At 38.6% G+C, this 12,555-nt stretch overlaps 1 protein-coding gene across 12 annotated transcripts in view; it reads left to right on the forward strand.

The window, feature by feature from the left end:
- The window catches only part of ptprsa (protein tyrosine phosphatase receptor type Sa), a 233,580-nt gene that overhangs the window by 142,322 nt on the left and 78,703 nt on the right, over positions 1-12,555 (forward strand). Inside the window, exon 8 of one of the 12 annotated variants that reach the window (XM_077584858.1) lies at positions 5,195-5,212. The exons of the other annotated variants lie outside the window; for them this stretch is intronic. Coding sequence (XP_077440984.1) covers positions 5,195-5,212 — 18 coding nt within the window. The remainder of the gene's footprint in view (positions 1-5,194; positions 5,213-12,555) is intronic. 12 annotated transcript variants of the gene reach the window in all.

A 12,555-nucleotide genomic window follows, 5' to 3' on the forward strand; every position in this document is an offset into this window, starting at 1 on the left:
TGTTGACACCGGCTTGAGTATTTCCGGGGGGTTTCACACGCCAGAAGCACGGACTTATACTTGTATTTACTGTATGTGTATATAGGCACAAACTATGGCGTTTTTGCCATAGAGACACAAAATAATGTGAAAACGCAGTGGAAAAATCAATGTACTCAAGGGAGGCTCCTTTAGCAAGTAGGACGGAACTGCGCATACAAATCGTGACTACATAGACCATGATTTCTCGCAAATCAAATAAGCAAAGAAGACAAAAAGATAAAGAAGAAAATAGCAAGCATGTGCACAGCGAAAAACACTGCCCCGATCGATGGAGATATTCCGAATGTGTTTATATGACCAAGAACTCCGGTTATGAAAGGAGTAACCCAGGGCTCTTCGTGTTTTTAAAAACGAGAATAAGAGCATATTCAGGCTATTGCGCGTGTTTACATGGCCTTACAAAACCCGAATATTGCCTATATAGGGGTCTTAAAAGGGTTATTGCCTGCATGTAAACACAGTCCTTGTTGCAAGACACTAGCCCTCATTAATATAATGCAAATATGTTGTTTTGGGATTCTTAGTTTTGACAACATTACTGTTCAAAAAAGCCTGAGAATGTTGAGCAAGTACATATAAGGGTTGAAAAAATCAGGAGTTCTTGCTAGAGGACGACCGATGCTGTGTACACTATTTAACATTTAAACTGATCTAAATTTTCTCGTGTGAAATAATTAGTTGGCTACATTTTTGTACATGTACATTTTAGCTTATTGTTCCTTGTTTAAAAAAACGAAGTACGTGTATTGTGGGCTTTTACTGAAGTCCTTGTTAATGATGATACAGAGAAGACGTATGTTGATGAGACTATGGCATTCTTACAGTAAGATCCGTTGGTTTCTCATGTTCTCAGCATTTTGAGTAACCATCTTTGGTTCACCCGTTTCCATGTTTAGAATTCATTAAGAATTGCTTGCAAACAGCCTTTCATGAGAATGTGCTGTACTATAAAAGACCCCCCACCCCCCAAATTTTTTTTTTACAGTGCATTTGATTATTATTACAGTGTTTTAGACTTCATGCTAAAAATGGGTTCACCTCAAACAGTGCTTTACTTTTGAGGAGAGTTTGTGCAATGCTTGTCATAACAGCCTCTATTGGGGTTTATCTGTTTACTTGATTGCTCCAGGCAAGCCTTCAAGCCTTTGGGGGTAATTCCTTAATTTCAGTTTGTCATGGTAAAAATAAAGTATTCAGGGAAAGACAAGTGAGGGTGGGTATATACTTGGAGACAATAATGGAGGTCGGTGCTGTAAATGAATTACACCATCACTATTTGGTTGTGGAATGCCTCAGTTACAGCACGAGCCTACTAACAAATTGACTGACAAATTCAATTTAAAAACAAAGCCCTTTAGATAGATCCCTTCCCCATAAAAAAAAAGTGTCTTATGTTCCAGGCCACACAGCACTGCCAGGCCAGTGATATTTTTGCGTGGTTCCCCCAAGGAGTTTCCTTCAGGGTTAGGGAGGGGGATTGACATTTCTTGCAGTGTGCTTTGGCTGCAAACATCATGCTTTCTCTGGCCTTATCAGTTTAAATGCCCCAAAGGTAGGGGAAGCCCAAATTAGTTCATATTCTTTGAATTGAAGCCCGCTGTCCCAGATGTTTAATCTCTGAATGATAATTAATATTTGCTGCTCTTTTACTTTCCCATAACATCTGAGGGGATGAGCTGGTCAGCCAGATACCCTATGAACAGTCAATTCGAGTTTGACAAATCAAACAAGCCAGATTTCACCTGGACTAAACCATTGAATTATATTTCTAATACATTTAGAGGGCTGTTGAGCAAACATCTGTAGTGATCAGTGGAGTAAATAATGCGACAGCTGATAGTCAGTTGCTTGTTGAGGTGTATTTAGGTCATTGTCAATGTAAGCTGATCAACCCCTCACTGACCGAAGCTTAGAAAGGGGAAGGTTTATGGCCATTAAGTTACATGGCATAATACAGGTGGATTTGTTATTGTAGGTCCAGCTGTCTGATCTTTTTTTTTTAATCTCAATATGCTAATTAAAAAAAAAAAGTCAGAATATATGGCATTGATCATAGCATATCATCATTGCTTTCAAACCAAAGTACCTTTAACTTCTATTTATTGAACTTGTTTTTTCCTTCTATCTCCATTCTGATTTGTCCCAACTTTTAAGTAGGCCCATGTGCGATTGTCATCCCTTCTACCAACCTGCTTTATTAACCATAACCTTACCCTAACCTTTTCCTAACAGTACCCTTCACCTCACCCAACCTTTAACTAGTAACACCCTTAACTTCCCGACTAAAAATTCATATCCGCTGAAGCAAAATAAGTCAACCGCTTCCTGCAGCCTCTAATAAAATGCTAACACCGTAACAATGTAACCTCCTTGGGGCCCTAATGTCCTCTGTCTTGTGATTAACCTTATGTGGCTTCTAAACTGGTCGACAAAATCATTTTCATAATGACACATTTTTAATACAGTTTTGCCTGTTTGTTCCAATGACTTTTGTATGTGTGTGTGTATATATACAGTACATATACATGTGTATGAGCAGTGAGCCCCTGTTGATCGCAAGGGGTGTATTCCACACAGGGTTGGGGAATCCAGGTCCTGAAAGTAAAAACCCTACCACAGATTGACTTAAGCCACAAGTGTGTCTACTCAAAAGGTGGAGACGAGATGGTTTAACTGCCAATTCAGTAGAAGCATCTGCGCTCTAAAAAGAGAATTGCTGAACCAACTTAAGTTTAAAAAGAGAATTGTAGACCAACTTTTAAAAAAATCGCTTCAAATGGTAACATGATTGAATTAAGTTAAGCCAAAGTGAATGTATTTAGTTTAATGAAGATTAAACTTAATACATTCACTTTGGATTAACATTACATTTAATATATTCACTTTTGATTAACATTAAACTTAATGTATTCACTTTGAATGAACTTATTTCAATTGTTTGTTACCATTTAAAGCATTTTTTTAAGTTGGTCAACAAGGTTCAACAATTTTCTTTTTAGAGTGTTTTGCTAAAGCCAATCTGTGGCAGGGTTTTTACTTTCTGGACCTGGATTCCCCAACACTGGTTTCAGACCCAACTGCAATAGATAAAAATTCACGATTATAGACACCTTGTGAAGACTTTATTTCGCCTTGTTTCCCTCCTACATGCTTTAAACAAATTTAAACCTCTTCAAATACATACAGTAAAATTATTAAAACACACCTCAGTTCAGTTCACCAAATAATAGGTTAAAGTGTGCTCAATTCAAGCTCTTTGTCTCATAGTTGATATAGTGGCGGTGAGGATTGAACCCACAACTTCACGGGTGGGAGATGACCACCTTACCACTGAACCATGCCGCCCCAATCATAGTAATAATCTTGCAACTTAGTTCAGATGGATTTCATTTTGATATTACCTAAACCATTTTGGGATATGCATTGCAGTGCAACACCAAAAACAAGTTTGTATTTGTAATTGTCTTCTGTAAAACTGACAAGAAAAGATATTAATTAAACATTGGTTATTTAAACTCCAAAATGCTCGGCCAAACCTTACAATTGTGTCTAACAAAAATCCACTACATACTATACTATACTATACTAGACTAGACTAGACTAACCTACTGTGCAATTTGAAACAACATGGAAGAGCTAATGACAATTAACATTAATGCATTGATGCTATAGTAATTGTAAACTTTCAAATATCTGCTACCTTAACATACACGGAAGAGCAACACATACAAAGCATACAATACTTGCTGCTCTCTCTGCTCTGTGAGAACAACACATTAAAATTGGTCAAACATGCTATATAGTGTTAAAGGTGTCTTCTTCTCTACCATTAGTGCTGTCAGGCATGTTGTGGCATAACGTGGTAATACACTAAATTTGTGCAACTCTACTTTGATGTAAACTGTAAAAAGCAATGAAAACGATCACTTCGAAATCTGTGCTAATGACAAAACGTGATATGACGGGGGAACGCTGTTTACAGTATTTACTGTATATATACATATAAACACATCACAAACCAGGCAGACCTTAGACTTATTCTTGCCACCTATCTGCTGGTATCACATACAACCCAAATGTAGTGAAGAGTCCACCCCTTGTTCTTTCTTCTTGAAAGGGAGTGGAACTCTGAAAAAGGCACAAGAGATACATTTAAGGGGCAAAAGATGGAAAAAATAGTTATAGCAAGAAATATGTTAAAAACCAGTTTGACAGCAATTTAGCTATGGGCAGAAGAGCAGTTTAATGCAGTGCATGCCACAGCGAGGGGGTTTGAGTTAATCTCTGTCCCCAACAATTCATGGCTCTGCCTGCAAGGGATGCATTTTACATCCAAGCAACAACTCAGAGCTACATTTTAAAAAGCCCACCAGTGAGTGAATAGATAAGCTGGGTATTTTATTGTCCCTAATGGGATATTTGGCCTGCAGTCAAGCTTGTAACACAATGGACTTACAATAAACAAAGAATAGGCAAGCATGCAACTTAAGAGAAATGAAACAATGGAAATAGCCAAGAGACAACATCACCAAGCAGGAGTGGTGAAGCTGGAGATGAAGTGTCTATCTATAACACTTACGGAATTTTACGATTTGTGGAATAAAAAATAAAAAAAACTTCAAGGTGTTTGATTTAGCATGTGGTTGCCAGAAGGTACAGTCTGAACTAGATCTGTGCAGACTTCATTACCCCCTGAGCAGGTTTGTAATGTAGATACCCAGGATAGGATGGAGACCAATAACTGCTTTACTGACCTCCTACTCAAGGTCATTCGGCCGGGAAACGGCTTATGACACTGGAGCAGAATATGCTGGCGTGAGGTCTTGCCCTAGCAATGCCTTATCACCCATGTTTGCAGCCAGTACTAAATAAATGCCATGTCCTGCCTATAACACATTGAGTTTTTGCTATTAGTATGGAACATACAGCCTAAGAGAAATAAAAAGTACCTCAGCTATGGAATCTATTTGTGATACCAGCAGTGGGAGAGATTATTTTATTTTTGCATTCCTATAACAAGCCCCACTTCCTAAATCCTAACAAGGGTTATAAACCAGTTCTAGTGATCCACTCCCTAAGCCGAATATAACTATAACTACTACTAACCTATAACTAAATCTATGTTGTGTCTTCATTTTTGTGTCTCCTCCAGAGGGTACCCCGATTCGAGGTAAGACGTTTAAGCATCACAGTGAAACAATATAAATATAACCTAAAATACCTTAACCTCATACATAACTATATATAACCAGATCTCTCACAAAACCATCCTAACGACTAAATAGGGTGATAATTCTGTTGGTGCCCCATAAAGAAAAAAAACCCCATAACATTAATATTGTTGTGTCATCTATGTTTGTATTCTGTGTGATGTCTGTGTTAAACATGCCCATTCACCAATGTTCCTCCACCTTTGTGTCTTGCGTGCATTTTCACATTGTCATGAAAAAATATGAGACAGTTAAACTTTTATTTTGGGTGGTTGTTGGTCTGCTGATGTTTAGGGAGGCAAATGGGCAAGGAGGTCTTCTTAGGCCGAGCTAATGAATACTGTAAAATGGCAAGCTTTGTGACCCCTTTTTCCCCTCATCTTCTTGCTTTGAAATCCTTCTCATCCTTCTAGTCTCCGTTAGAGCCGAAAGACACTCATGTAATGTTAATAAGCAAGTTGCATTACAGAAATTTGCATTTATTCCCCCCTGTCACAGAGCTTCTTACAAAGATGAACCAAGCGATGCCCGTGGGGGTGATGGCTTCTGTTTAAAAACGAAAGCTTGTACTTCATATTTTTTCTTATGTGAGATGGTGGAAATCAAAGCAGAAAATGGAATGACAGCGTAATATATTAGAAAATGTTTACATGAAATTATTGTCCACCAGATTTCTACTGTGATTCAATGTGTTTGTTGCGAAATTATTTGTGTTTCGTTAATCAGGTAAGTAACTAACGTTATGTCATGTGCCTTTTATGAATGGTTATGGATACATTGACAGGTCACAACATTATGACCACTTTTTTGGGTGTGTGAGACTTTCGGATAGAGCTCTTGTAGCAAGTGGTCATAAGGTTGCGATTGGCCAGTAAAGTGTGTCTTGAAACTCAACTTGAAGTTCACTTAGACACTTTGTTCCATTAAATTCGTACTTGAACCAAGCCTAACCCAGCCAAGTCTGCAATAGCGTGAGCGTTTACGAAGGTCTCACTCATCAAACTGTGACAAACAAGCTGGGCTGATGTATGTACTTAGACACAGTCCCAGGTGTAGTATACATATGTAGAGTCTTTAGAAATAAACCAATATGAAAAATGTCTTTAATAAAACCATTCCACTTCAAACAAAGCAACATTGGTCTAGGATAAGACCTAAGCGGAAGGTGGAAAACTGGAGTAGTCACACTCCCGACCTGTGTCATCACTGATTTTATGAGTGCCACCAGATAGGCACAGACAACAATGGCATCACACATCGGCTTCACACTGGTTTGGCAACAATGTAGTGACCTTAGGGTGGTGGCAGAGCGTACCTGAGTGACAACCGTAATACCCTCAATACAGAGAACTGCAGGTCCTGCTACCATGTGATCACGCAAGTGTCTTTTCCGCTGTGTCATTTTAAAGCAAGTTCCGAACGGAAACATTAATTTTTCTGATGTTTGTCGAGGTAACAATTTACCTTATCATCAACCGCATTGGCAATCTGCACAATTGTGAAACTATGTAAGATAAGAACGCCACTCTTATCATTGAGGAATCTGAACTAACAGCAGCTGGGGTAGGCTCCAAGCCCATGTCAACAAGCCTGTTTCTAATTCTTCGTTTCAAAATATTTTTGCAATATCCTACATAATATATTACCTTCATATGGCCGTCTCTGCAGCAAAACTGCTGTATTTGAAAGGTACAACTGCTTGTCCACTCGATTACAGTTGGTTTTCAATCAAATTTGGGTTATGATGCAGTGAGTAGTGTTTGCGTGAGAAGGGAGAGAGAAAACGGAGAGAATAGAATGCCCCTGGCAAGCCTGACTGGCCTCAGAGCAAGAATTAGGGAGTGAGACTGGGCCAGTTATTTTGTTGATTGCCTACAGAAATCAATCAAGGCTTGCTGGAGCAAACTAATTGAATTACACAAGTGGGTCTGGCAGGAGGGGGGTTCAATTGGCAAAGCTGCTGCAAAATAGTGACAGGGTGGGCAAACCATAACTTGGGGCACTTTACACAATTAATCACTCATGCCTCAACCCATCCTTCCCCTCCGATTTTTCTTCTCTTGTCTGTCTTTTCTAGTTGTGGCCTCAATCTTTTCATTGTTTTTGTCTAACAAAGTGCAGGACATAAAACATGAGCAATAGTACAATTACCAGTAACCAAATTTAGAAACAACAAACTTAACCTTTTCCTTGACCTATTGAAATATGTGAAAGTGAAATACATGTATGTTTCCAGCAAGCCTTGCAAGACTTGGCCCTCAAAAATGATAAATTCTGCATTTCACTCACTTCATTCCACTTGAGTGGTCCTCAACCTTTGATATTGGATTGCTGCCACTGCATGGAAAAATACTCATTGGCCATTTTAAATCAAATTGATCCTGCATGACAGTTGGTAAACATGGGCAGTGGAACTTACCAGGTGTTCTACAAAGCTGGAATTGTAGCCATTTGTTTCTGGTGATTAACACATTTTTAAGTTTGAAGAGGGGTCAGTTAGACAGGCCAAATCTACTTGAGAGGAGAATGAGGCAGGGCGAGAAAGTACTGTATTTGCATACTAGGGAGCTGTAGCTAAATGTGAGAGTGTAGAAATAAGTCTTAAGTCAATATTTAAACATTTGTATAGAGGTAGCTGCTCTAATTTCTGCAGGTAGGGTATTCTAGGGTACTGGAGCCTGAATTGATAATGCCCTAAAACCTGCTTACTTCTTTTTTTGCTCTCAGTCACTAGTGACGAGCAGATTGTAAGCATAAGGAACAAGATGGAACATAAGATACCATCAAGAAAGCACGATAGGAAGGCAATAAGCCATGTAATGTTTTCTGAGTGTTGTGTGCTAAGGCTTTGATACCCATCCAGGTTTCAAGGTGATCTAGCAGTATATTATGATGGATGGTATCAATGACAGCTCTGAGGTCAAGTAATAATACTATTTGATGAGGCGTGAGTGTCCATAGCTAATAAACAGCCGTTTGCCATGTTTGTCATGTGACTGTGCTATGATTTGAAGGGGCGATTTGACACCGGTGTATAGTTGAAAGGTAGAGTTTGCAGTCTGTTAGCAAGATTTGAACATAGCCTCATTTCACTCCTTGAAAGTAGCCTCATGGTGGGGCCAGATAGGCATGCTTTTCACAAAAGATTATTTAAATAATCTACTACCAGCCCATACAAATATTTTCAACATATATGACAAAAGTGTTGTTTGTGCGTTTTTTTCCCCCCCATTACAAACTCTATCTTTAAATAAGGTTCTAATCACTGCTGTCTTAAAAGCTGTAGATAGAGTGCCAGAAAAAAATAACGTTTTCTTTTTTTGTATTTCAACAAACTATCAATCTGTGCCTAATGTGGGACGTTAAGTTTTGGTCCCACTGTGAGTGAGGGTGTAGGTCTCCTTAGTATGTGTTTTTATTCCTAATGGTGGTACAGTTTCAAGGTACCAGGTTAGAGAGACCCACACCAAAATTGTCTGTGCAGTTTCAATAAGACCTACATGAGAAGTAAAGGAAGCAATTGCTCTGTTCATATTTCATACATCACAGTAGTAGTTAAAGCATTAATGTTATGGCTATAGCATTGATTGCGGTCGGAGAAACGGCAGCGGGCCAAGACCTCAAATTTTATAATGTAGTGGTCACACATAGCAGTGGTATATGGGAGAACCATTACATTGGAGGTTGTGAAGTCCGTAGTACAAAATTGAAAATATTACCATTATTGTGGGCTGGTTGGGGAGGCTTAACATAAATGGTGTGTCCTAAAAGTTCCAGGACTGGTGGCCCAAAAGATATATTTCAATATGGACCATATGATCAACCATCACATCGACACCGAGATCTTGTGTAATTTGCTTTGTGTTCAGTGCGTGAGAATAAGCAAGAGTTTTGGCAGGACAACTTGTGGCTGCTTTACCATGGCAGTATGCCTGATTCTATTGCCCTGAGCATCTGTCAGTTCCTGGCCAATTTAGACATCGCCATGCTGCAGCAACTTCCCAAACTCACCCTATCTGTCTCCATGCAATTTCTTTCCCAAGCTCAAGAGTGTTATCAAGGGGAGCCGTTTTAAAGACATCAATATGGCCGTGACGACGGAGCTGCAGAGGATCCCAGGAGAATCCTTGTAGCAGTGCAGTAAGGCGTGGCAGAGAGAGCTTGGAAAGTGCGTTCGACTCCAGGGGAATTACTTCTAAGGGGAAAAGTTGTAGTTTGTGGTTTGGATTTGAAATAGAGTTTTTGTGACACCAAGTGTTGAGACTTTTCTGACACACCTGATTCACTACAGGAGCACAGAATGAACTGCTTTTGATGGCCGTGTAATTCTTACCAGTGAATGCTCATGTTGTGAACATGGTGCATGTTTTAATGTGCCCGTGAAGGATACATTGCTTCAATTATTGCAGTCCTGTAGTTCTGCTTGAAATGAGTTGGCACAATGCTAGTATATTATGAAATTGAAATTATGCTGGGGGGGACAAAACACATCAGCTAAACTAAAATGGTAAAAGCAAGATGATTCTGAATTTGAAGTCCATGAAGGTAGAACGAAAAAAATGATTTTATTTTTTTTTTAAACTGCCATTTTAAGAGATAACAGATCCAAGATGGCCAATATAAGAAAGTTGTGCTTTGTCACACAACAAATCTTCACTGACAAATTTGATCCACAGTAAGGAGCTTAGGTCAAATATAACATTGGCACACACATTTAAAATAATAATAATAATAATCTTGTCCATCCATCCATCCATTTTCTTAACCGCTATTCCTCACGAGTGTCGCGGGGGGCGCTGGAGCCTATCCCAGCTGGCTTCGGGCAGTAGGCGGGGTACACCCTGAACTGGTTGTCAGCCAATCGCAGGGCACACAGAGACGAACAACCATACTCACAATCACGCCTATGGACAATTTGGAGTGTTCAATTAACCTGCCATGCATGTCTTTGGAATGTGGGAGGAAACCGGAGTACCCGGAGAAAACCCACGCAAGCGCTTGTGTTTTTCAAAAATAGATTGTTCAGGTGGAACACATTTTTTTTTATGATTCACATTAATATTGACATTTTGTTTGAACAAAAAGCAAAAAAAAAATTAAGTTACATTCTTGGGTCAAGTTTGTACATAGGGAAAATGTAGGATTCGGCTGAAGTGCTTTAATGCGGAATCTTTCACGTTCACTGAGCTCTCAACAAAGAGGAATTTCATACTGAATTCACCTTTTACACTAGGGATGAATTTTTGATCATTTTCTAATTTAAATTATGGATTCAGATGACACATTTTTCCTTTCTTTTTTGGCTGTGCTCCTGACTGACCCGAGATCTATTGTGTCAACTGTTTTACACGTACAGCGCATGCCGTCTCCCAACCATTCTGCCAAGCTCATCATCATGTTGTAACGTTAACATGATTTGAAATGGCTTCATCAGAAACAGAGGCGGAGTTAGGGGCTTAAACAACATAATTAGTAAAACAGCATGTCAGTCATTTGGGAGTATTTTTTGGTTTGATGCTGCAGACATTAAAGATTCCAAGTGTTTTAATTTCTCCGTATTTTGTTGTGGGCATTTGCCATATGTTCGGTTGTTATGGATAAGTCGAAAATGTTGGGCATATGATGTGCCTAGAGCTGTACCATATAACGATGCGCATCATAGTGTGCTATAAAAGTGTTGCCCATAAGGTATACACCTCTATCGTTTGTTATTTGGACGTGGTGTTATTGTTAGCTCTGTCACTAGTATCCAAGCTGGTAACACAACAACAGTCACCTTTCTATCATGTCATTCTTTTGCCTCACTCTCAAGGTATGACCATTCAACCCATGCTTGGTCCAACTGTTCCATCATTTTAATGTAACAGTTGAATTTCGCGTAAAACAATTGAGACTAACCAATACTGCCATGTAATTTTAAGGCTATTGTGATATATAAATCGTTTTTGTGATGAAAAATTGTGGCCATATCACACAGCACTACTTGGGCAATTGTTAAAATTGTGTTGAACTTTCTAGTGCATATATAGTCAAATTTAAGATAATCAAATTTTATAGAAAACAAATATGTTGCTGTGATTTTTTTTTCAAAGAGCAATCTGACATTCTTAAATAAAAAAAGGAATGCAAACAATCTTGAAGTGTGTAATAATAAGAAAAATTAATTTCCTACCATGTTTGTAAATGCACATTGTGCATATTGCAGTGAAGCTTGATTTGAAATTGTCAATCAAATCCACATCACAGTATCTGCCAGAAAAGTCACAAATACATCTTTTCAAATTCATTTAGCCTTACTTCATGCAAAAATTGGAGCTGACTCACTCGGCTTTTCTGGGAACTCATAAATGAACAAATAAAAACATTTAACCAGGCATGTAAACAAAAACAATTTGATGAAATATTAACCAATTCATATTAATGTGCTTTTTAAAATCTGAGGTAAAATATTTTATCATTGAAAAACATCTTGAAACTGTTGTATAAAGAATTATGCAAACTTGATGTAAAATTGCTGTCAATTTATAGGCTCGTGGTGGCATAAACTATTTAGGCAGTGGGTTAATACATTTAAGCACTGTAAAAAAAAAAGAAGAAAAAAAGAAGTATCAAAACAACTGGAAGGCCCCCGTGGAATACATTCTTGTTGTCTGTAACCATTTAAATAATAATACTAGCTAATATTTATCGGAAATACATGCATGAAATGGGTATGTATGAAAATGAAATTGCTTTTGGTGGATATTAGGATTGCTCGGCCTTGGTGGAGGTCTTAGTGCCTTTGTAGTTTTGACTGTACTTATCTCGGGTACAGTATATCCCAAAGCATTCTGGGTGGTGGCTGGTACACTGATGCTTCTTGGATCAACACTAATGAGCTGCGTTGCAGCATTTGTCAGGGAAGCCTCGGCTGCAATCTGTTTGCTGAACCAGCCAGAAGCACGAATGATATCATCAGGACATACCGTCAACTGTGCTCTAATACAGAATGATGTGACGCCCGTTGTTTCACCTCCCCCTCCACGCGCCCCCTCTTTCACTCTGTACCTAAGTATTAGGTGGAGTTCACTTTCACATTGGAAAGATAGAATCTTTAATCAGATAAGACATAGCTGGCTCGTTATAGAATAAGCCCCTGCGGATGTTACGCTATCTAAAATGTAGAAATGCCTGTGAATTTATTTATATTTACATAGCGTAAATCACCCATGAGTTACATGAGAATCTACTGTACTCTACCTTGCCACAACATAATGTTGTGCTTATATTTTTATGATTTTTTTTTAGATATATAAATTGCCAT

Source organism: Vanacampus margaritifer, chromosome 13 (genome assembly GCF_051991255.1).
Source record: "Vanacampus margaritifer isolate UIUO_Vmar chromosome 13, RoL_Vmar_1.0, whole genome shotgun sequence".
Classification (NCBI taxonomy): Eukaryota; Metazoa; Chordata; class Actinopteri; order Syngnathiformes; family Syngnathidae; genus Vanacampus; species Vanacampus margaritifer.